The 24,655-nt window shown below is 40.1% G+C and overlaps 1 protein-coding gene across 2 annotated transcripts in view; it reads left to right on the top strand.

Annotated features, from left to right (window-relative positions):
* The window catches only part of rasa1a (RAS p21 protein activator (GTPase activating protein) 1a), an 88,966-nt gene that overhangs the window by 60,118 nt on the left and 4,193 nt on the right, over positions 1-24,655 (top strand). For both annotated transcript variants that reach the window (XM_055200161.2, XM_055200162.2), the window contains 17 exons: positions 3,897-3,975; positions 4,048-4,171; positions 5,137-5,293; positions 5,391-5,478; positions 8,364-8,444; positions 8,850-9,007; positions 9,090-9,166; positions 9,406-9,578; positions 9,808-9,967; positions 11,936-12,078; positions 13,180-13,295; positions 13,550-13,633; positions 13,719-13,786; positions 17,642-17,730; positions 17,856-17,933; positions 18,023-18,157; positions 21,364-21,443. In XM_055200161.2, the coding sequence (XP_055056136.1) occupies positions 3,897-3,975; positions 4,048-4,171; positions 5,137-5,293; positions 5,391-5,478; positions 8,364-8,444; positions 8,850-9,007; positions 9,090-9,166; positions 9,406-9,578; positions 9,808-9,967; positions 11,936-12,078; positions 13,180-13,295; positions 13,550-13,633; positions 13,719-13,786; positions 17,642-17,730; positions 17,856-17,933; positions 18,023-18,157; positions 21,364-21,443 (1,890 nt within the window). The remainder of the gene's footprint in view (positions 1-3,896; positions 3,976-4,047; positions 4,172-5,136; positions 5,294-5,390; positions 5,479-8,363; positions 8,445-8,849; positions 9,008-9,089; positions 9,167-9,405; positions 9,579-9,807; positions 9,968-11,935; positions 12,079-13,179; positions 13,296-13,549; positions 13,634-13,718; positions 13,787-17,641; positions 17,731-17,855; positions 17,934-18,022; positions 18,158-21,363; positions 21,444-24,655) is intronic.

Raw genomic sequence — 24,655 nt, 5'->3', positions numbered from 1 at the left:
GCATCAGAACATCGTAGAGACACAGGGGGTTGGACTGTTTGACTCGTGACTCGGAGTGTAATCATTAGTGGGATGCCAATTTTTTCCCTAGCAACCAAATACAGTACCCTAGCAACAGAGTAAACAAAGCCTTATATCTCCGCATCAGAACATCGTAGAGACACGGGGGTTGGACCGTTTGACTCGTGACTCGGAGTGTAATCATTATGGGATGGCCAATTTTTTCCCTAGCAACCAAATACAGTACCCTAGCAACAGAGTAAACAAAGCCTTTTATCTCCGCATCAGAACATCGTAGAGACACGGGGGTTGGACCGTTTTGACTCGTGACTTAGAGTATAATCATATATTGTTCCCCAGAAATTTTGCCACGGCAAGCACCACTTCACATTTTCTTCAGGAAATGTACCTATCTAGTTATTATTATTATTAGTGGTGCTTGCATTTATGCAAAGCATCACTATTATTATTGCTTTCGGTTATTATTATTCTTCTTCTTATATCTGGACACTTTTTCGGCACCGTAACTCGTCCCGCACGGTTTGCCGTAGTCCCATGAAAGCGGGCTCAAATCGACCGGTTTATTGAGGAGAGGTGTGCTATGACTTTTATAAGGGATCGGGTGCAGGATTTCCGAAAGGGGGGCAAAAAATCACCCAAAAAATCCCATTGACTTAACATTGCGCCGAACTTTGACGGGTCATAGCTCCGCTCGAGGATTTTGTAGAAACATGTGGGTTATAACATTTGAAGAGGGTGGTAGACTCTGTAAGAACATACATGACATTGGGGTGTAAGTTGTACCCCTGGGGTGTAAGAGGAGCCCGAAAATTCCCATTGACTTATAATGGGGCAGGAAACATGCCCATATAAGGAAATAAAAAAGTTCCAGATGGGATATCTTTGCTTTACAGTGTCGTAGAGATAAGTGGGTGGGCTCATTTCACTCGGGCATCCAATCAGTCTCTCAGGATCATCCCAGAGCTATTAAGCCACGCCCCTAGCAACAATTTTGGGCACCCTAGCAACATCTCCCATAGACTGCCATTATAAAATGCCCAGATGGATATCTTTGCACCACAGTGTCATAGAGACATGGGGATGGGCTCATTTTACTCAGGCATCCAATCAGTCTCTCAGGATACTTACATAGGTATTAAGCCACGCCCCTAGCAACCACTTTTGAACACCCTAGCAACATAAAATTCAAACAGTTATATCTCGGCATCCGAGCATCGTAGAGACACGGGGGTTGGACCGTTTGACTCGTGACTCAGAGTGTAATCATTATGGGATGCCAATTTTTTCCCTAGCAACCAAATACAGTACCCTAGCAACAGAGTAGACAAAGCCTTATATCTCCGCATCAGAACATCGTAGAGACACGGGGGTTGGACCGTTTGACTCGTGACTCAGTGTGTAATCATTATGGGATGCCAATTTTTTCCCTAGCAACCAAATACAGTACCCTAGCAACAGAGTAAACAAAGCCTTATATCTCCGCATCAGAACATCGTAGAGACACAGGGGTTGGACCGTTTAACTCGTGACTCGGAGTGTAATCATTATGGGATGCCAATTTTTTCCCTAGCAACCAAATACAGTACCCTAGCAACAGAGTAAACAAAGCCTTATATCTCCGCATCAGAACATCGTAGAGACACGGGGGTTGGACCGTTTGACTCGTGACTCAGAGTGTAATCATTATGGGATGCCAATTTTTTCCCTAGCAACCAAATACAGTACCCTAGCAACAGAGTAAACAAAGCCTTATATCTCCGCATCAGAACATCGTAGAGACACGGGGGTTGGACCGTTTGACTCGTGACTCGGAGTGTAATCATTATGGGATGCCAATTTTTTCCCTAGCAACCAAACACAGTACCCTAGCAACAGAGTAAACAAAGCCTTATATCTCCGCATCAGAACATCGTAGAGACACGGGGGTTGGACCGTTTGACTCGTGACTCGGAGTGTAATCATTATGGGATGCCAATTTTTTCCCTAGCAACCAAATACAGTACCCTAGCAACAGAGTAAACAAAGCCTTATATCTCCGCATCAGAACATCGTAGAGATATGGGGGTTGGACCGTTTGACTCGTGACTCGGAGTGTAATCATTATGGGATGCCAAATTTTTCCCTAGCAACCAAATACAGTACCCTAGCAACAGAGTAAACAAAGCCTTATATCTCCGCATCAGAACATCGTAGAGACACGGGGGTTGGACCGTTTGACTAGTGACTCGGAGGGTAATCACTAGTGGATGCCATTTTTTCCCCTAGCAACCAAATACAGCTCCCTAGCAACAGAGTAAACAAAGCCATATATCTCCGCATCAGAACATCGTAGAGACACGGGAGTTGGATCGTTTTACTTTTGTCTTGGAGTATAATCATATATGGTCCCCAGAATTTTGCCACGGCAAGCACCACTTCACATTTTCTTCAGGAAATGTACCTATCTAGTTATTATTATTATTATTCTTATGTCTGCACGTTTTTTCGGCGCGTAACTCGTCCCGCACGGTTTGCCGTAGTCCCATGAAAGAGGGCTCAAATCGACCGGTATATTGAAGAGATGGTGGCTATGACTTTTATAAGCGGTCGGGTGCAGAATTTCCAAAAGGGGGGCGAAAAACCACCCGAAAAATCCCATTGACTTAACATTGCGCCCAACTTTGACGAGTCATAGCTCCGCTCGAGGATTTTGTACAAACATGTGGGTTACAACATTTGAAGAGGGTGGTAGGCTCTGTAAGAACATGGATCACAATGGGGTGTAAGTTGTACCCCTGGGGTGTAAGAGGTGCCCAAAAATGCCCAATGAAAAGTCAATGGGGCAAAATCCCATAGACTTAACATTGCAAAAATTTTGACGGGTCATAGGTCCGAGTGAGGATTTCATAGAAACATGTGGGTTACTAAATTTGAAGAGGGTGCTAGACTTTGTCAGGACGTCCCCCACAAGGGGGTGTAAGGTTACCCTAGCAACCATTTTGGGCACCCTAGCAACCTATCCCATACACTGCCATTATAAAATGCCTAGATGGATATCTTTGCATCACATTGTCACAGAGACATGGGGGTGGGCTCATTTTACTCAGGCATCCAATCAGTCTCTCAGGATCCTTAAATACTTACTAAGCCACGCCCCTAGCAACCACTTTTGAGCACCCTAGCAACATAAAATTCAAACAGTTATATCTCGGCATCAGAACATCGTAGAGACACGGGGGTTGGACCGTTTTACTTGTGACTAGGGGTGTAACAATTGGGCACATCATTGGCCACTCCCAAGCCACGCCCCTAGCAACCAAATTTGAGCACCCTAGCAACAGAGTAAACAAAGCCTTATATCTCCGCATCAGAACATCGTAGAGACACGGGGGTTGTTTCAATAAACGCACACCTGACCTGACCATTTCAAATGCCTTAAAATAACCACCAGAGCAATGTTTGTGCTAACCGTGGTTTAAGCGGAGTAATTGAAAAAAAGTTACTTTTTGAATTATTTGAAAGTAATGCACACTCTGCTAATGTCGTGCTGCATTACCACCTTATGTGTGCATTATTTTTTTTTAATTCAACGGCCCGTCAGCAATTATTCCTCGCATCTGATATTGTTATGTGGTCTGAAATAGATTAAGTCTCGAAAAGACTGGAAATTAAAACTTTTGCCATTGCAAAATTGCCATGTTTTTCATATGCACTACACCCACAAAAGACATAAATGACTTTATCTGCCTGTATTTAAAAGGTAAGCCCCGGTCTATTTGTGTGCCACAGCGCTGGTTAGAATGTAATATTATCTTGTTTTAACAACAATAATGAAAATCTAGCTTTACCTAGAGCGGATTTGTCTAACAGCTTTGCCTGAATGCTTTTCCTGGCAGCGTTGATGAAATTATCGAACATTACCGAAAAGAGCAGATTGTGGAAGGCTACACGCTGAAAGATCCTGTATCGGTCCAGGTAAAGAAAAAGCAGAGATACTACTAAAGATGTGAATTGCAACCATGACACCAACATTTATTTGTTCTTTAGCAACAGGAACAAGTCCTCTCCGACCTGGTTGACGGCAAAGAAATCTATAACACTATTCGACGCAAAACAAAAGATGCTTTCTATAAAAACATTGTGAAGAAAGGATATCTTCTCTTCAACAAAGGTACTGCAGGCTAAAGCAATTCAAACACATTTCACAAATTATTTATTGACTAATCATCTGCACAGTAAATGTGTTTGTAAGGCATTTGTATTTAATGATCGCTCACACTTAGTGCAGTTGATCACAGGAGGATGTGGGTAATCTGTAGCGCACGTAAGCCCGGTGTGTCTGTGGTTTTCATAGAAGCTTTGATCACCTCAGGAACCACACAGCAGGGCTCTTCACAGACAGATCAGGAATGAGCTAAGCAGAACAAAAAAGCGAAGCGTTTACCTGAAATGGGTTTTCTGCATAAGCTGTCTTGCTCAATGTCTGTTCCTACCTGTGCTTAAGAGATTTGGTGCTTGGTAGGTTGTATGCCACGATCAAAGGAAAAAGTGACTTTCTGGGTACTCAAACGAATTTGGCGTAGCTCTGACACCTTTTCTTGTTAATATTCGAATGCTGTATTCAGTAATTCAGTATTTAGCTAAATTTTTGTATCTGAAACAAAACTTGCAGTGCACCAAACACCAGTAAAGTCTTGAAGAAATGTGAAAATTCTCTGAAGCTTTCAGGGTGTGCACACCAAAGCTTTTAAACGCGGCTGAAAACACCAGACGGACGCCCACAGACAGCTTTTTTTAGCCGACTGACAGCTTTCTTCAGCTGAGCGCTTTAGTTGCTGTGAAACTTCTGCTTTGTTAATCAGTCATTGTACGATGTACCGGTTGGTTTTTGTGATATTTGTCCCGCCCCTCCTCCACTGTGATTGGACGGCCATGTGACGAGCTGAGCTTTTCACCCAAAGTTGAATATTTTTCAACTCTCTGCGGCGAGCGCCAAATTTCAGTGCGAAAAAACTGCCATGCTTCCATTGGAAACAATTGAAAACATATGCTGACGGCTGATGTAAAACCTTTGATGTGAACCCCTTAAAAATTGAGAGAGATGTCTTAATTGCTTTATCTCACACACATGTGCAGGTAAGGGAAAACGCTGGAAGAACTTGTACTTCATTCTGGAGGGGAACGACGCTCAGCTCATTTATTTTGAGAGTGAGAAAAGAGCCACCAAGCCCAAAGGATTAATTGACTTGAGTGTGTGTTCTGTGTATAGTGTTCATGACAGTTTGTTTGGCAGGTAAGCAGTTGTAGTGCATTAGCATATACATCACAAATATATTTAAAAAGCACAAAAAACCACTTTAACACATTAAACTGTTATTTTGTATGTGCAGGCCAAACTGTTTCCAGATTGTGGTTCAGCACTTTAGTGAAGAGCAGTACATTTTCTACTTTGCCGGGGAAACACCTGAGCAGGCCCAGGTACACTTTACTTTTATCATTGTGATACTGCTGGTTTTATTTACATAGCACTCAAATTTGATTTATGTTCTGAAATTAACGATTTTCTTGCTTGTTATGAAATTAGGTCCAGTCATTTAGACCTGGGGTCTCCAACCTTTTTACACTGCGGACCAGTTTCAGCTTAAAAAAAAAGGGGGGGGGGAAGGTTGGAGGGGCAGGTGTCGAAGGCAGGTCGGACTCGAGCCTCAAGTAACAGAACAGGACTTTTTTTGCAGTAATATTAAAATAAATGTGCAGTAATGGAGGCGATGAGGAGGAGGAGAGATGCGTGTATGTGGGTGCAGAGGCACGAGACTCTCGTTTGCCATATGATTTTAATAATGATTGACACAGGACTAAATGTTTGGGTTCCTTTCAAACCTACGTAAAAGTGTACTCATTAAAATATTATTACTGCGGTAAAAGAGTTTATTTTGATCATGGTGCCACGATCGCTGGATAATTTTGTAGTTGCGCTTGTAGAGAGAGAGAGAGAGAGACGGAGAAAAAGAGAGAGCGCGGGCCATTAGAAATAATCAATGTTATTTGAAGTCGGCTCTTAAAGGGATAGTTCGGCCAAAAATGATATTAAACACACGATTTACTAAGCCCGAAGCTGTCCGAGATGCATATGTCCATAATTTTTCAGACAAACACATTTTCAGTTATTTTAGAAAGTGTTTTAGATCTTTCAGTTAATCAAATGTGAAGTTGTGGGGTCCACGTTCTTCGAATGTGCATCTATCCTTCACAAAATAGATCCGGGCGGCTCCACGGTGATGAACGGGGGCCTTCTGAGGGTGATCCGTGCAGTTTTGTTGTGGAAATATCCACATATAAAGCTTTATAAACTAAAATAACTCTCTTCCGGTAATGCTGCCATCTTATGCCGAGTTCAGACTGCACGATTTTAGCCCTGATTTTGACTCGGCGACAGGTTTTGAGATATCGCCGACAAATGCCCGAAATCACAGGCAAATCGATGCTCGTGCACGCGAGTGACAATCACACAGTGTGAATTATAAAAGACGCGTTCTGAGAGGATCGCCGACGAGTCGCCGACACCCGTGAGATATTTGGCATGCTAAATATCTGGACCGGTCGGCGATTCAAAATCATGCCGTGTGAAATGTGTTTTGACTGACAATAACATCGGCGATGACCTACATCCAATGAGAGAGCAAATACAGGACAGCTGGAAGTTCGGGGAGGAGTCTCTCAAAACATTTCCTTCTTCATAATTTTTATTTCTTCTTCTTTCTGCTGCAAATGAGCGCACATGCAATTTGTATGTTAAACTTCTTGCGGGTGACCATTTTTAATAATAATCCCAGTCTCACGTGAGAACTCCGGTCTTGCACGCGTGACCTCGCGTTGTTTCCTACGCGTCACTTCTCGCGTGCGTTTGGTTGTGAGATGTAGTTTGCGGACCGGGAAAAAGTTATCGGCGATTCTTCTTACGGTAAAGTCATGCAGTATGAAAACCCTTGTCGCCAATCCATCATGCAGTCTGAAACAGCAGCGACTGAACCCTTCCCCAGATAATCACGCAGTGTGAATCCACGGGTGACCCGACTAGTTTGAAAATCATACAGTCTGAACTCGGCATTAGTCGCGTCCGCATTCAGGATTAGAGCTTACGCAGCTTACGGAGGTTTCTCTGCTGCTGCTCTGTGCCCCCGCCCTCCGAATTTGTCATACGTCACTAAAATAAGTGTGTACACTATGCTAATACTCTCTCCTGAATACAGAGGAGTCTACCGGAAGGTAGTTATTTTCGTTTGAAGTTTTGGATGTGGATATTTTTGCGGCAACACTGCGCGGATTGCCCTTAGAGGACCTTTGTTTGTCATCCTGGAGCCGTTTGGATTTCTTTGGGGAAGGATATATGCACATTTTTTGGACTTGAAGGAAGTGGACCCCGTAACTTTACTGTTTAGCAGCTGAAAGATATAAGACATTTTCTACTATACATATTTCTACTAGCTATTATAAAGTGCTGCACAATTAATCGCATCGCAATCGCAATGTCAGCCTGTGCAATTATATGACAGCAAAATGTTGCAATTATATTAAATAAATAAATGTGAGGACTTGTTAACACAAACTTTCTGATAACAGTTTGATGATTTTCCTTGCTGTTTAAAAAAAGAAAGAAAAACGAACAAAAAAGGCAGTGCACCGTGTGGCATGCACGTGTGTGGTGTGCGTCGTCACTTATACCAGAGCGAAGATGGATGCAGAGGAGGTTGACAGTGATCTGGTAGCAAAAAAAAAACTATGTCTGTTGTACGGCGGTATTTTGGATTTAGGATTACTGACACTGAGCAGTTTCTACATCACGTGGCAATAAGAAAACATTTCTAGTTTTACAAATACACATTTTAGCTAAACTGTGTGTGGATTTTCCTTAAAACCCATCAAGTTGACTCATGATACCATTTAGTATATAATCGCACATCGCAATATTAGCAGCAATAACCGCAATGGGAAAAATTACCCAAATCGTGCAGCCCTACTACTATACACATTTTTTTCAGTACGTTCTTGCAACGCAGTGGCAACTTGTCCACGACCCGGTAGTGGGTCACGACCCAGTGGTTGGGGACATCTGATTTAGACTGTATCTACAGTCACTGTCATGTCATTCACTACAACTTACAATTAGAAGCAAAATATGTCATTGTCCCATCTTCTTTTGTTTATCTTTGGAAATACGGTGTTTTGCACATTCCATCATATGCTGTGCTTAATCTACGTAATTCACTGTTTCTGGGAAATAAAGAATGTTACAGGCCTACAAATTTCACCTTTGTGGCGTGTCATATTAATCTTTAGACTAACAATGTGTCTTGCATTCACAGGATTGGATGAAATGCTTGCAGACATTCTGCAATAACCTTAGGAAACCCATACAGACCACATCCAACAAGCGTTTGCGTCAGGTAAGAGATACCAACTGATGGGTCTCAATTCTGTTTTTATGAATTTGAAGCTGTTGCCCTGCTGTAATTCTGAATCGAGTTGCTTGGAACGCTCTGAATTTACTGTGACAAAAGGCCACAGCTGAGCCATCTCGATGTTGGTCAGCTTGGGGATGTAAGCCTCATTAACACCACCTGATCCCTGATCTGGACTACATCTAAAAAGAACACAGAGATATTTTTAGAAAATACAATTCATCATTTAAAATACATAATTCTTTATACAATAGAGATTATTTCAAAATAAGCTTCACTGATATACACAGGAAATTAACAATGAACGATTCAAGCCTTATTTTCTCTGGCCAAAATAATTGTGAAGCATAACAAAATCTGTAATGTCTGTGTGCCATTTCCTCCTAATAGGTGAGCAGTTTAGTCCTGTATGTGGAGGAGGCCCACAAACTTCCCATCAAGCACTTCACCAACCCATACTGCAACATATCACTGAACAGCGTGCAGGTGGCCAAAACTCATCCTAGAGAGGGACAGAACCCAGTGTTTACGGAGGAGTTCATTTTTGAGTGAGTTTTGTTATGCATCTTATAGAATGCATCTTGGAGATGCATATAATGATTGAAGTGCTGATGCTTTTCTCCCTCACAGTGATCTGTCAAGCGAAATCAACAGATTTGAAATCAGCTTAAGTAACAAGACCAAAAAGAGCAAAGAAAGTGATATCTGTGAGTATCGTTTGTTACGTTGTTGTTTCTGAAAGCAGGTTACCTACTAGTTGGGTTCTAGTTTTTTTTATGTAGTGTACTACTTTTGTAAAACATTTTCTAGTGTTTGTCTTCAGAACAGTAGCCTACACCATAAAAATCTCTTTGTAGAATACTACTCCAGTTCCTTGCACAAGTGTGCCATCTGCTGGTGGTGTTTGGAAAGATTGATTATAAGAGTCTTTTGTATTTTTGGATAGTGTTCATGCGCTGCCAGCTGAGCAAGCTGCAGAAGGGCCAGATGATAGATGAGTGGTTTCCTCTGAGCTCCTATGTGCCTCTGAAGGGAACTGAGCCAGGCTCGCTTCGTGTGAGAGCACGCTACTCCATGGAGAAGATCATGCCGGAAGAAGAGTACAGTGAATTCAAAGAGGTGATATGAAGGAAAATATTTACACTTACGTTTATGCACAAAGAGACGCTTTTATCCAAAACGATTACAAGTGCATTCAAGGTATAATGTAGCAACACTACAAATTTCACGTTAAAAACACAGCAGATATATGTCCCAGCTTACCTGATACTTCCGAAAACTGCTATCTTACGGCATAATTTAAATTGCCTTCATGTTAACCTTAAATGCATTGTTTGTCCATTCCCAGCTCATCCTGCAGAAAGACTTTCATGTGATCTATGGTTTGGCTCATGTGTGTGGGCAGGACCGTACCCTGCTGGCCAGCATCTTACTCCGGATATTCAGGCATGAGCGAGCTGAAGCTCCGTTACTGAGGACGCTGAACGACAGAGAAATTAATATGGAGGGTAGGACACACTCCGTTTATTATTCACAGTGCTGTATTTATCAGTAAACATCTCACAGCTGCATTGAGGCTGGACAGCATGCTTGATTCATCATGTTTTATCTGTAGGCACTGTGAAAAGCAAAGCCTTTACAGTTTTGTTTGTGCCTTTACTCAAGAACTTTATTATTTTGCTGATAGACTTGGAAAATTGATTCATTTGAGTAGATTGTGTCAATAAAAGTCCAAAATGTGCAGCTGAGTAGGGCTGTCATGGTAAAGAATTTATGAATCCTGTTAAAGTGAAAGCTTAGCTTTTTATTATTTATTAGGTTGTATAACCTCACGTTCTTGAAAGGTTATAAAGCCATGTCAGCATGAGCTAATAAATATTCATAAGTTAAGTCTTTAATAAAGTCAGATAGTTAACGCTCACATAACACACTGTTTTTGCTTAACTTATGTTTATATTGAGTATCTATAAAGTAGTATTACATCCTTCATATATCCAAAGTCTTTAGTTTTATTAGATTTATAAAAGGCAAATCAGCTGTACTGATTCTTTCCGTATAAGCCCGAGCTCCTTGAGGCATGAATCACGGGCGGAGCGAGTCGCAAACAACGAACACAAAACATAATGCCACTACGTCTGAATAACTAATGATTCACTACTTTGTCTCTTACATTATATGCACGTGCCGATTGGCAGCAAAACACAGACATTTGATGCAGTTTTACTTGGCGCCTGCGACACACATGCACATCCCCGCTGCTACCCCGGATAAACAAACTATATCCATTGTTTTCATTATGCTGGGTTCTTTAAGAAGCTAAACAAGCTTAAATTTCCCTCACAAACAACAACACACTTATTTTATGACATTGAATTCATGTCAGCTCTTGGTTTGATGTGTGCATGTGCTATTTCACTGTACTTCCTGCACTGAAATTGCCCATAAAAAAATAAAGCAAGATTGTTACATATGAATCTTTTATGTAAAAAAAGTTCTGAAAAATATACGAACGCATTCGGCACAGAAATACTCCGTCATACATCATACAGCTTTTTTGGCCTATGTTTTGCATGAGGAATCCAACTCTTTAACAGTGTTATTAATTCAAAATGCTTCAGAATGCATGAAATCGCTTCAAAAAGATAACATTTATGGATGGTTTCCCAGACATGGATTATCTTAAGCCAGGACTAGGCATTAGTTTGATGAGGATAACTAGTTTTAACACACACGCCTTACTAAAAACATTACTGTGTGCATTTTGAGGCAAAACAAAAGGCATTGATGTATTTTAAGATATTTCAGTGCAAGTTGTTGTCAGTTTGGATCGCTCTTACATTTATTTTAGTCTAGGACTAGTCTAATCCCTGTCCGGGAATCCACCCCTAAGTGTTTAGATCTGAGGCGTTCTACATGCTTATAAATGTATTATAAATAAAATAAATATTATAAATGTGACCACACGTAATGGCACATACTCACAGATGCGATCAGAGTAACACTCGTCTAAAGCAATAAACCATAAAGCCATGATCTACACTGAACAATGACTATTAGCTCTTTTAAACTCCAGTGCAGCTCAACCAATTACTGGTATACCTTTTATAATATTAATTTTTTATGTTTTAATTATTTGAAATGTTTATTTTTTCTTGCATTACTTTTTTTAGGAATATCAAGACATAAAACTGGAAAGTTTTTTTCTAACTATATAACGACCATAAAATAGCAAGTACACAGTCAACAACATAAAATGGCCTTAAAATGACAATAATATTCATTATTGCCATTATTTCTGGGCCAATTAACCGACTTATGAAAAGTAGCTATTCTGACAGGTCTATTCAAGGTTGCTACACTACTGTTAATAACCCAAAAGCTTGATTGACAGTTTTCTGTGGTGATACTGAAGTATCGATATGTTTGACATTCCTAGTTTAAAGCCGACCTATAGCTGTTTTGTTCTGGTGTTGCAGATGAAGCGACAACGCTGTTTCGTGCCACTACTCTTGCCAGTACTTTGATGGAGCAGTACATGAAGGCCACAGCAACACCTTTCGTCCATCATGCCCTCAAGGACAGCATACTGAAGATCATGGAGAGCAAGCAGTCCTGTGAGGTAATGTAACGAAACATGCCATATGGGTTCATATGTTGTTACTGGCTTACATTTTCTGTTGAGCATCTCAAGCTCTGTATTATCACAGATATGCATTTCATTTTTAGATTATTTTATTCTACACATTATTTCCTTGAACATTTGGACCATTCCCTGCAAAAACTCTTTACTTTAATATGACACATTAAAATAAAATTATAAAAAAAACTAAATGCATTACGCTAAGCTAGGGGTGGGCGATAAATCCTCTGCGATTCTCATCAGTAAAGCCGGTTTTGTGATTAGTAGTAAATTGCCATCACTTGCTTTCAGATGGAGCGGCATTTACTACACAGAGCCATTTTTCACAGAGAAACTAGGCAAATTTGCGTTCATAATTGTGGACAAAACGCCCCCGATAATGTATGCGATTTTATCAAAAGAGATATGCATAAAGGGCTTGTTATAGTTGTGCATAGGTCCTACGGCGTAGCTGCAACGGCATAGGTTCTGCATCGGTTTTCATTTTTACTTTTGCGTCGTCGTCCGCGTCGTCGTGCAAACACACGCGCAGACCAGACCGCTGGCAGGCAGTATCCACACATGTAACCACAGTAGCAGCGTGACTGTCAAAGAAGAAGCTTGGCAAGTTAACCCACAAAAGAAGAAGAAACAGCAACTTGTTGTGTATGATTTGAGAAGCTCAGCAATGATGTAAGTAAATAAACAGCGACTTTTGTTGCAGTTGGAGTTAAATCACTCCTTAACTTGGCCCATCTTTGATTTCACCGTCGCAAACGTAAATACCTATGACGCCGTTTTTTTACCTGTCCGGAGGGGTTCTGGTGGACCAATCACAGCGCATGCGGTCCACGTAGAACTGATGTGCTGTCAAAAAATGTGTGAGGTACACGTCAGGCTACGCACAGGCTACGGATAACCTACGGCGTAGAGCTTACGCACAACTATAAATCGGGCAGGCGATTTATCGCCCAACCCTACTCTAAAAATTTTGGAGGAAAAATGTGTTTTAATTTTCAATTGACTTAATTGGATTAATAGACTGTACTAGCTCCATATTCTTGGCCATCATGTTGAGTCTTCCTTGGTCTCCCTTTACAGCTGAATCCATCTAAACTGGAAAAGAATGAGGATGTTAATATGAATTTAGCTAACTTGCTCATTATCCTGTCTGAGCTGGTGGAGAAGATCTTTATGGCTGCTGAGATCTTGCCTCCGTAAGTACAATAGCACATAGTTCAAATAACACTGCAGTCTGATAGCAGTACTGTCTGACCAAACGGTCTATACTGATCTATACTGATTCTCCCGAGCTGTTCATTTGTGTGTCTTATCATTGTGTTTATGCAGATCTGTCTATATAATGCTAAGTTGTACCATAGTACACTTTTATATTGCAGTACAACAGTTTATACAACCTTGTGGCAGGAATACACTGTTCATATGGCAAGCTCGATTATCTCTTTTCTAGGACCCTGAGGTACATATACGGCTGTCTGCAGAGGTCTGTGCAGCAGAAATGGCCCAACACTACAATGAAGACCCGGGTTGTTAGGTAAGGCGTTGTTAAGCTGCATTTGCATATGTTTACTAAGGAACATATTGCAGAGTGTCAAAATGTGTTTATCTCTCTTCTCTAGTGGTTTTGTCTTCCTGAGGCTCATCTGTCCTGCCATTCTCAACCCCAGGATGTTCAACATCATCGCTGGTGAGTGCACAGCTTTCATCTCAAGCTTTATCTTACAGTTGCAACCCATTTAGGTCAAGTACCAACTGTACATTTCAATATATCATTTTGTAATTTTTCTATTTTGTACATGCAAGAGCCTCACATAATAGGACTTAATGGATGAAATGTGTTGCTTTATAGCTTCAAGCTCGAGTAAAGTCGTAATATGTTATACTAGTTTACAGTTAAAGCCTTTTGTATTTGTTTGTGCTCTGTTTGGTTTTGTCTGAGATTATGTTTTGGAGTACTCATTGCATGTCTGAACTGTTACAGACAGCATGACATGTACTACCACGGTTTCCTGCAGCACTTTGCAATTCGGGTGGCCCGCCTAAGCTGGGAAACCCTACCCTAACTAGGTCGTCCAAAAATAAAAATAAAATTAATGCACAAAAGGCCTTCAAGTGCATCTCAAAGAATAGCGTAAACGTGCTTCACACCGCGAGCAGGCATGTGCACCACACAGCCGATAGAGAAAGACATGGTCCGGACTGTCACTATCTCGAGGATAACTAGCCAGTTGATAAAACATCTCGGAGAATAGCGCGGACATGCATCACACCACGAGCGTGCACGCGCGCCACACGGCCAAAATGAGACAAGACATGGTCCGTCATGTCTGGAGAAAACTGTAAGTGGGCTTTGCATGTCTCAATGGTTACTCATTTCACAAATAAACCCTCGTTTGGTGTTTATATTTTTGTTTGACGGTGTTTGTGGACTCACAGCATTATTTGTATCTTAAACCAATGCAGTCATACAACTTTATGTAATATTGTTTACAAATGTTTACTTTAGCCTAACTACAAGTAACATAGACAGAATTTATGGTTTGTCATTTACCACTGGAAGAGGTTTATTTATAAATTAAGAAGATGGAACAGATCTAGCATGAACATCATAAACAAGTGGTCAAATATTTGAATAAAAAGTGACCTTTGAAATATTTGTAGTTTGGGGAGATTAAAGCAACACTATGTAGTTTCCATGTAAAAATGACTTACAGCTCCCCCATGTGGTTGAAAAGCGCAAAAGTGCCTGGTATCAGACTCTCTTCTGCAGGCAGTGGGAGGGGCGGGGCTGTGTTTCCTACCCTCCACCGCCACTTTCAGAGTGTTCTTGTAGCAGCTAGGAGGCTGCTCAGGTTGCAGCAACAGTACAATTTGTCCAGTTAAAAGTTGTTCTATCACTGAAATAATTTTAGAGACATTATTTAAAGGTAAAAAAAGTCCAGTGTTTCCCATACATCGGCTCTACTTGGGCGGTGCGCCCAGGTAAATTGCGACCCACCCGCCCAGGTAAAAAAAATCACTTTACGAATTTCCGTATTTTCTGAACTCGACTGGATGACCCGTGTTTTGGAGAAAGCGAGAGAGAGAGAGAGAGCGCGAGAGAGAGAGAGCGCGAGCGAGAGATAGAAAGGTGAGGGCCGGGTGACCGTGAAGATGATGCACGCGTCATAAACTCATCATCCAGCGCGGCAAACTGGATCAACTGCAGCACATACTGAGGTAACTGAGCAGCCAGGGAACTACACTGCGACCAAAATGGTCGCATATGCTTATGTGCATATGTGTTTATAGCATCCAAGTTGGCTTCATTTTGCGTGCAAGCACGTTGTGTCTCTCCCGTTGAGTGTCCGTTCACGTGCTCTCTGTTTCTCAATGAATTGGGTGCGACGCGAAGCAACCTCAGTGTCACATTGTATCCTTTCATGTTTCTGAACTTGAGCAGAGTTTTACCATTAGAGGTCTTTCTTCACTGAGGATGCGGGACCCGTACGGGTCCGGGTCGGTCCTAGTTCATTAATTCGGGTCCCAAGTCTGATTAATATTGTGTGTAAAACCCGAGTCGATCGGAGAACGGCCGCTAGAGCAAAGCTCGAGTGCTGTTTCAGCGTGCCTCCGGTTTCTTTGGCGATAACAGCTGGCTCTTGTCACGACCACGCGCCGCTTCATTTTTTCTTTATTCCATTTTTTTATAATCTTACAATTAATAGACCGTATCTTAGGGCTGGGCGATTTGACCTAAAATCAAAACCTCGGTTAATCTAACATTTGACATCGGTTACGATTAATAAACGATTATTTTTTTGCCTCATAGTTCCCTGACAAGGTTGGAAAGTTTAGGGCACACCTTAAATCAGCCTGCAATGCAATTATTCACATTTTTCCCAAAATAACTGCATTACTGAAAAAATATTAAATAGACTTAACTCTATGCAGATGTTGCATGTCACTATGTACAATTGATGAAACTTTCAGAATGGGAAGTTATGAACCAAAGAATCATACAACCCCCATGACTAATTATAGACATAAGATACATACATAATAAGTTGTATCCAGATAGCATATTGTAATGAGATGAGTAGGGCAAAATACATACTTGGACTGTATCCTTTACACGTTTCTTGTATTCAATCCATTTTTCTTAACTGGGCACTGATGTCTAAGACATTTATTCTCATCTGTAATGCTTTTGGTGTTAATGTAGACTAGAAGTTCTCCCGTTCTCTCTCTCCGTCATCTCTGAAGTGTCTAATTAAACTCACGCGGGCGCGTCTTTTCGCGGGTTTGAGTGAGTGAGATGTGATGACATTACCCGGGCTGCTTAGAGACCCATCGGTAGATTAAACTGAGCGCGTGTGCGGTAAAAACCAGATCGCGCATTCCGTATTTTTGTCACAGGTGCCTGCACATTCGCGAGTACTTCTTAAAAAAAAGTACTGTGCTTCTTTCGGGCACTAGATGATCCTGCTGCTCAGTTAAACAGTGTTTGAGTTCTTCTCCATGTTTCGCTGTGCCACTGACAGGAAGGGGCGGAGTTACGCAACATCACATGCAGCAGTTTGTTTTTAAAGGGAAAGGATTAACAGGATTAAAAACCGAAATAACCGACATGATAAAATAATGTCGGTTAGAGGTTCTGAATTTCGGTTTCGGTTATTTTTCGATTAATCGCCCAGCCCTACCGTATCTTTACTAAAATCTAAACAGTTTGCACGGAGATTGTAGCAAAAAGCAGTGCTAATACTGAATGAGCAAAGCTCTAGCTGACTCAGGATATAAAAAACGCAAAGCTGTAATGTAAAGTCTGTCATCGGGACAGCAAGTAGACTTTTAAATCTGAAATAATGAGCGGATTAAGCTTTTTTAATCGGCAAAAGAGAAATAGAAAGCAGAAGCAGTAAAAGTGCCTAACTAATAGAAATTATTAACATTATAACATCAGTCACATTTATAATCTATAGACCTGCACTGTCTATTAATATACTGTACATAGTATTGTATATAATTGAGTTTGATAAAAGGGGTCATCAAATTGCTTCATATATCAGTAAAACATAAAGTGTTTTCGTGGTGCTTTAACAAACAGTGTCAGCTTTGTTTATGGCAAAGAAAGTTTGGGGTGGTTAGATTAATGAACTATAATGTGAAATTAATAAATCAAAGTATTGTGTTGTGTCACACATTATTAGTTCTTTGTCACATGTATAGTAGACCATTTTTTGTCGGTGGATATAATGATTGCCCTTTTCACGAGCTACCACCACAAGTAAATTTCAGATCTGTGGGAAACACTGAAGTCGTAGGTAATGCATTTTATTTGTGAATTTAATTTTGAATAAAACTTTAAATTAAACTGTGAAAATATTTAATCATCAAAATTACAGATTACCTACCAATATAAATGCAAGTGACCACTCTAGATATAAATGATACATACTCTTGATAAAGAAATGTAATAACAAAAACAGTTTTGTTGAAAATTATGCCATCTAGTAACACAGACAGTTTTATGACAAAAAAATGGATGTGTATTTCTTTACAGACCCTCCATCAACCACAGCAGGTCGAACGCTCACCCTGGTGGCCAAGTCTGTGCAGAACTTGGCTAACTTGGTGGAGTTTGGTGCTAAGGTACTTTTATTTCTCATGCTGTGTTGTGGTGAATGAGTTACACACACAGACATTATAATAGTCACTGTGGATAGTACATGACAGAGGAGTTGAGAAGATTTCATTGTGATGTTTTTGTGTTGCAGGAGCCCTACATGGAGGGAGTGAATCCTTTCATCAAGAACAACAAACAAAGGATGATCATGTTTCTGGATGAGCTGGGGGTAAACGGCCCTACATCCATTTTCCGTACCAGCATGCATTTGCCTACAGCTCGGTTAATTTGTCTGAATAAATTTTTTCTCTCCTCCAGAATGTTCCTGATCTTCCAGAATCGACTGAGCACTTTAGGACTGATTTGTCCCGTGACCTTGCTGCCCTGCATGAGATCTGTGCTACTCATTCTGATGAACTCCGCACCCTCAGCAATGAAAGAGGAGCCCAGCAGGTATGGGTGTCTGTATGTTATATGAGTTATAGGCAGCTGTTTGTTTTTGCAACATAAACCCTGACAGCCTGATGGTAATGTTTTGGCTGGATTGTGTATTATCTTGTTCATTTCATACAGTAGCTTCTTGCCCAGGCGCGGATTTATGGGTGGGCCTGGGTGGGCACAGCTGGCCGGCCAATCAAAAAAAAAAAAAATACTACTCTGTATAGTTAAACATGGATACTACTTTATGTGGTGTATTTTATCTATAGCATGTTATGTTAAAAACAGTAAAATTATAAGTAAGCCTGATAACTATTTAAAAACTATTATAAAGCAGTTTGAATGTTGTGTTACAGTATGATTCTAATGAGAAAAATATTCCAAAGCAGTTTTCAGCAATGATCACTTTGAGAACTTTTTTTGCAAGCAAGTGGAAAACGTATTTTGAATAATTAATTAAGATACAGTTTATACAAAACGAAATTCACTTTAAAGAAAGTCTTTCTACAAAACAAACCTATGCAGGGCTCGCAAAATTGCTAGCCCCAACGTTCCCGGGGCTATTGCGAATTCCTGCCGGGCTACCAAAATGTATCTGCACCCTGCTCGTCTGGCTATCATAGGGAGGAAAAATATATTGTAATGTTTTTGCATTCTCTCACATTTAGTTAGGTAATTATAGACCCCTTCAAAGTTTGTAAACATTGAATGACTATCGGGTGCGCGCGCAGCATGGGGTCAAACTGTTCATACCATCCAGGCTTTATAATGTAATCTAACAGGGCTGAAAAATGATGACTTACCTCAAATGAAGTGAGCACTACAAACACAAGCCTCTTTGATATTTGTATTGTTTCAGTCTGCACGTTAATTGCTTGCAGCCGCATATGTTGTATTTTTTTGTTTTTGAGATTCTGCATGAATCGCGAAAACTTAACGGAAGACCTGTTGCGATTTTCACAGCCCACGACGTAAGTAGGCATTTTTGACGATACCGAATAATACGCAACTCAATCTGCTGTAATGGGTTTTCTGACCCTGACATGCGCAGTGGAAACTTCCTGTGACGTGAACCGTGAAGGGGTCTATATTGTATGTAATTCGGCGTCGTCTTGTCAGTCATTAGTATCCTCAAGTAACAAGTGAAACGGTCAGTAAATGAAGTGAAAGCATAATTAAACACATTATTCACCCACTTTAATTTAATGGACTATTTAAAAAGTGTTAGGTTTTTTGTGTTTATTTATATTTCCTGTCATTGTGTGCAGGCTCTTTTTTGTGTAAACAGCCCAATAACTTTTTTTAGGGGCCCTAAGCAAAGTCCAAGAACCGGGGCCCCCCATGCCCCAGCATTGCCCAAGGTTTTTCATTTGAATTGCACAACAACAATATTCAGTATAAAGAATTAATTGAGATATATATAAAACATGTTTATTTTGTTTTACAATGTTTAAAATAACACTAAATTGTTACAGTTTGGTGTGACAAAATTTCTTGGCTTAAAAAAATGTTTCACGCCCCTCTCAGATATCTTTTGCTTGCAAATGTCTTATAGAATGTATTTAAAACAATGTAATTAATACTGCAACTTCAGTGTCTGACATCTTAATAAAAAACTGAACTGAACTAACAAACACCAGCAAACAACATTGTAAGTTGGTTATTGCTTGAATTTATGGATGGGATTCACATAACTCTCATGTTCATATTGCAAAAACAAGCTTACTGTGAGATACAACAAGCATATAGACATAAACTAAAGATGAGATTTTAATGACAATGATGAGATACAGAATATGATTGATGTATTTTCGACGTGATTTAATCCCCTGCGTGGTGCCTTTATCATGTTTATACCTGTACGAGCGTGAAACAAAAGATGCGTGTCATTGATCAAACCAAACCACCAATAACAGGTGTAAAGCCCAAAGTCTTTAAAGTAAACTTAACCATAGAGTTAATGGAGTGCAGTTATGAGAGCACAGAGAGAGTCGAGCAAGCGCTCATTCCAGCACTTGTGTGGCTGCATTTGTGCGCGTTGAGCAGAGGTGCGCTTTCCTGTAGAGTTTCGCTTATGAAGTAGCCTATATGTGCCCTCGCGAGGATGCACGCCAATATTATTCTGCGTGCATACTTGCACATCTCTCCCTCGTGTGTGCTTTATCCGTACCTTATATTTGGGTCTAAATAAATGTAACATACTTTCGCACACCTTGTGGCCAGTAGGGGGCCCCCAAGCCCGCAGGGCCCCACGCAGTTGCGTGGTTTGCGTGGTGGGTAAACACGCCACTGCATAAGAACGACGTAGCGTTAAAGTCGCAATTAAATTGAAATGAAAAACTTTTTTTTATATTGTGGTATTATTAACAAATGTGAGCTACATTATTTTTAAAAAAATTGTGTGTGCTCATAATCTTTAACTCTTTCACCGCCAGCATTTTTCATGATTTTCACAAAAGTTTAATGCCTTCCAGAAAATGCTCCTTTTTAAATACATAAACATATAATATATAAAATAAAAGAACAGACCCTCTGCTTTCAAACAAAAAAATCCGTTTCATCCTACCTTCATGTGTTCTGTTTTTATCACCTCTCAAATATGTGTAGGTTTAATCAAAAAGCTGAGAAAACCCAATTTTTGTGAAGGACTTTTGATAGAGATCAGATGCAGAGCGATCTTTAAAACATACACGGACTTACAGCTGTTTGCCCTAGGGCAATACTTCCGTTTTTTATAAGTTGCGGAAGAGCGGTATTGCAGATTGACGAGATATCTCGTCAATGGCGGGGAAAGAGTTAATCAAAAATGCAAATCCCCTCCCCTCCTCAAAACGATCTCTCTTCACTTCCAGTCATAAGTAAGGCAAGTGGGCGGGGTCTGGGAGAAGATCGCAGAGATTAGCAATTAGGAACACGACCCAACTTCAAACGATCCAATCATATCTCGATGGACAAATTCAAATCCAGCCCTGCCTTATTTCATCTCAGAAGCCGTTTCATTTGGATATACGTCACCACGGGGAAAATAAGGCAATCGCTACTTCTGTTTCATGGCGACTTTAAGCTTAATATCCATGCCCACCCATATGTTACTTTCTGCATCCGCCACTGTTTTTGCCAAATGAATAGACATGAAATCCTAATTTTTGGAAATTGTATTGTATTATATGGAATTCTTTTTTGTTGATATTTGCTTGATTTTGCTCCGTCTCTTTCTGCAGCATGTACTGAAAAAACTGCTGGCCATCACTGAGCTCCTCCAGCAGAAACAGGTGCACTATGCCATGTCCAACACCAACAGGTAGTTCCACCTCCGTCTGTCTGTTAGTTTGTCTCCGTCTCCCTGGAGTAGCCAATGGGACCCCAGCATGCTCCACCCTCATCACCATGCCAACTCCTGCCCCTCCCCATATTTTCCATCACCACATTTCCTCTGTCTCATTGCCTGTGCCACGAGAACTATGCAAACTACAGCTGCAAAACAAAACGGCTGGACTCTGAAGTCTGACACCAATGACTTTTATAATCCTGCACCCAAATTGTTCGGTTTGACTGTTCTCAGTATCTTGGGTACATATCAGTCTAACAAACGGGTCGAACGAACGACCCGGAAAGTTCGCAGAAAGGTGTTTTTAAATACAGGTTGCCAAAGTGTATCTCTTTGTCTGCTTGATCTGAAACTGATCTGAACTGACACAGCTGTAGCAATCCTTCTCTATAACTGGATTATGAGCTATAATGCTTTTTATACTGTAATTTGTTACTGATTTACATGGCCATGAATATGCAAAAATGTGTTTTTTCCCTCGTTCCGTTCAGTTTGAATTGTGCTGTAGACTGGATTTGTTTATCTTTTCATTTTACCATCCTCAGAGAGTATGATTATTTTATATCAGAACAATAAATTCTCTTGCTGGAATCATGAGTATATAATTTGAGGTAACCTGTTTTTTTTTCATATTGTACAATATAGTTAATTGATAGAGTCTTCCCTGAGAGAAATTTAAAGCCAGGAGAAGTGAGAAGTGAAATATTCTCAGGAGAAACGTTTAAGGCAAAAAATGTTTACAGCATTAGATTTACTATAGTCCAGACTGTATCAGGAATGCATGCACTTATTAAACACGTTTTATAAAGTATTGACTGGCTTCTGTCTCAGATCAGCCTGTGAAAAAACTGCTTCTGAATATAATGCGACAACTGTTGTGCTGCCTCTAACTGTATTGTATTGTCAAGATTTCAGTTCTGGAATAAAAGATCGTTTTTGTTGCATAATATTGACAAAGTAACCAATAATCCCAGCGCAACAATTGTGGGATAGCTGGTAAGCAAAATTTTAATTCAAAACCTATGGGAGTTAATCCATGTACTGTATGCCCAGGGCCTTTAGAGAGGACCCTGCTCCAGAGGTGTAAAGTACTTGAGTAATTTTACTTGATTACTGTACTTAAGTATTATTTTGGGGGATTTTTACTTTACTTGAGTGCAATTAAAAATCAATACTTACATTTTTTTAAAGTACTTTTTACTCCTTACAATTTTATTGACAATCAAAAAGTACTTTTTAGAGATCACTTCTGTCACTCCAACATAGTCACCAGCCTTGATGTCCCCTGGGTGGAAGGAGGTCCTAGACTGTATAAAGTTTTGTGTTGGTGGTGTGACTGGCACTCTGGTAGATGCTGGAGTTTGAGGCACCAAAGTTTGAAGTTGCCCTGCTGCACAGAAATCCTTGCCACCTGCACCTGACCGAAAGCAACTGTGCGTACACAGTGAATGCTGTGAGTGGCTGGTATGGCTGATGCAGACCACCATAGAGAGTCAAGAAATGGTTTCTTGGATTCAATCAACTAATAAACGAGATGTACACTTGTACAAATTATTGCAGGCCCCCGATGGACAGAATTCCACGAAACCTGGCATTCACCCTGAGGATATCAGCATGACCATGCACATCAAATATGGGGCAGTTCAGAACATCTCCGTCAAAGATATAGAGATAACGGAGTTACACATTTTAACCTAAGAATAGCTCCCACATTTGGATGAAATATTTCAAATCAAATATACTAAATTAAGTGTCCTACCATGGTGCTTTCTTTTGGGAATTATTTTTATTTTTGGGCTTAATGCCATTGAGGAAGGGGAAAAAGAAATGCATTTTTGGTAACGGAGTTACAGAACAGCACATTTTAAAAGTTTTCTAAAACCCCTTTATATATATGTTTTCATCATTTCTATGTCAAAACCATATCAAGGGAAATATGTACAACATAAAACAAGAATAGAATAAGAAAAAAGTTTGTAAAATTTTTCACAATTACTTTCAGATTACAGGTTTTTTTACAGACACTAGGACACATTTCTCAATACTTGGGTCACTTTTGCAAAACTCTTCACAGTGAGCACAACAGAAGTCTATGTGGGCTAAACTGAGGATTAATTATCATTGCTTTGGCACAAAATGCATTCAATGACTACATCTCTCAAATTTCATGAGTTATTTTCTCACTCGGGCACAACAAGTGCCAAAACTCTTTTTACATACAGGCCAATTTGCACATGCTTACATACTGTTTTCAAAACTGTTACACTTATGTTCAAAACAATAACATGATACAAAACTGAATAAGGCAGCAATTTGCTACATTTCTACAGTAATATTTTCTACAGTAATTCTTGTATTTTGGAATTACTCAGTGCAAAAAAAATTAATAAACAACATAAAATATTGACAAATTATGCATCATGTCTGATTCATTCCAGTATTCCATTCACATATATTGCAGTGAATTATAAACAGAGATTTGTCCTTGTTTTACACAAAAAAACATTGTGCTATCCTACATATTGTTAGTGTTTTAGGTCATTGTTTTGTGGGTGACAAAGTGTGTTTGTCAGCTGTCAACCTTTGCTAGTGTTCTGGAAGAATGAGTTGATTTGAGACCTGAATAAAGTGTTTTGGTCGTTGTAGTGCATTTTGAATGTAAAATGAACTGCTTTGCCAAGCTGAAAGTTGGTTAGGAGAACTGTGTGAAGAGTTTTGCAAAAGTGACCTAAGTATTGAGAGGTGTGTCCTAGCATCTGTAAAAAACTGTAATGAGCTGTTGAAGAGCACAAATGCACAAATCCATAATGCCTGACCCCTCCACTTGTCATCATCTTCAGAATGCTGATCTACGGCACATAGAAACAAACTTTAACCTGTTTTGTAAACTTTAAGTTATTGGTAATACCAGGGGCCTCATTTATAAAATGCTGCCTAAAAAACATCCAACATTTGATCTTACGATCATTTAACAAAAATGCGTACATGCGATTCATAAACCGAACGTACGCGCAGAAAACGTGTGTACCCCTTTCAAATCTATAAATCGCAAATGAACTTGAACTTGTGCGTGCAGCTGAGCAGTTCCAGATTTCTGCCTTTAAACGATGCGTAATTAATGTCAGACATATAAAAGAGCACTTGTCAATGTTTAAACCCAATTTCGAGCTGCAAAAATGGCTTAT

The sequence above is a fragment of the Misgurnus anguillicaudatus genome, chromosome 22 (genome assembly GCF_027580225.2).
Source record: "Misgurnus anguillicaudatus chromosome 22, ASM2758022v2, whole genome shotgun sequence".
NCBI classification, from domain to species: domain Eukaryota; kingdom Metazoa; phylum Chordata; class Actinopteri; order Cypriniformes; family Cobitidae; genus Misgurnus; species Misgurnus anguillicaudatus.
This window is presented reverse-complemented; position numbering and strand designations above follow the sequence as displayed.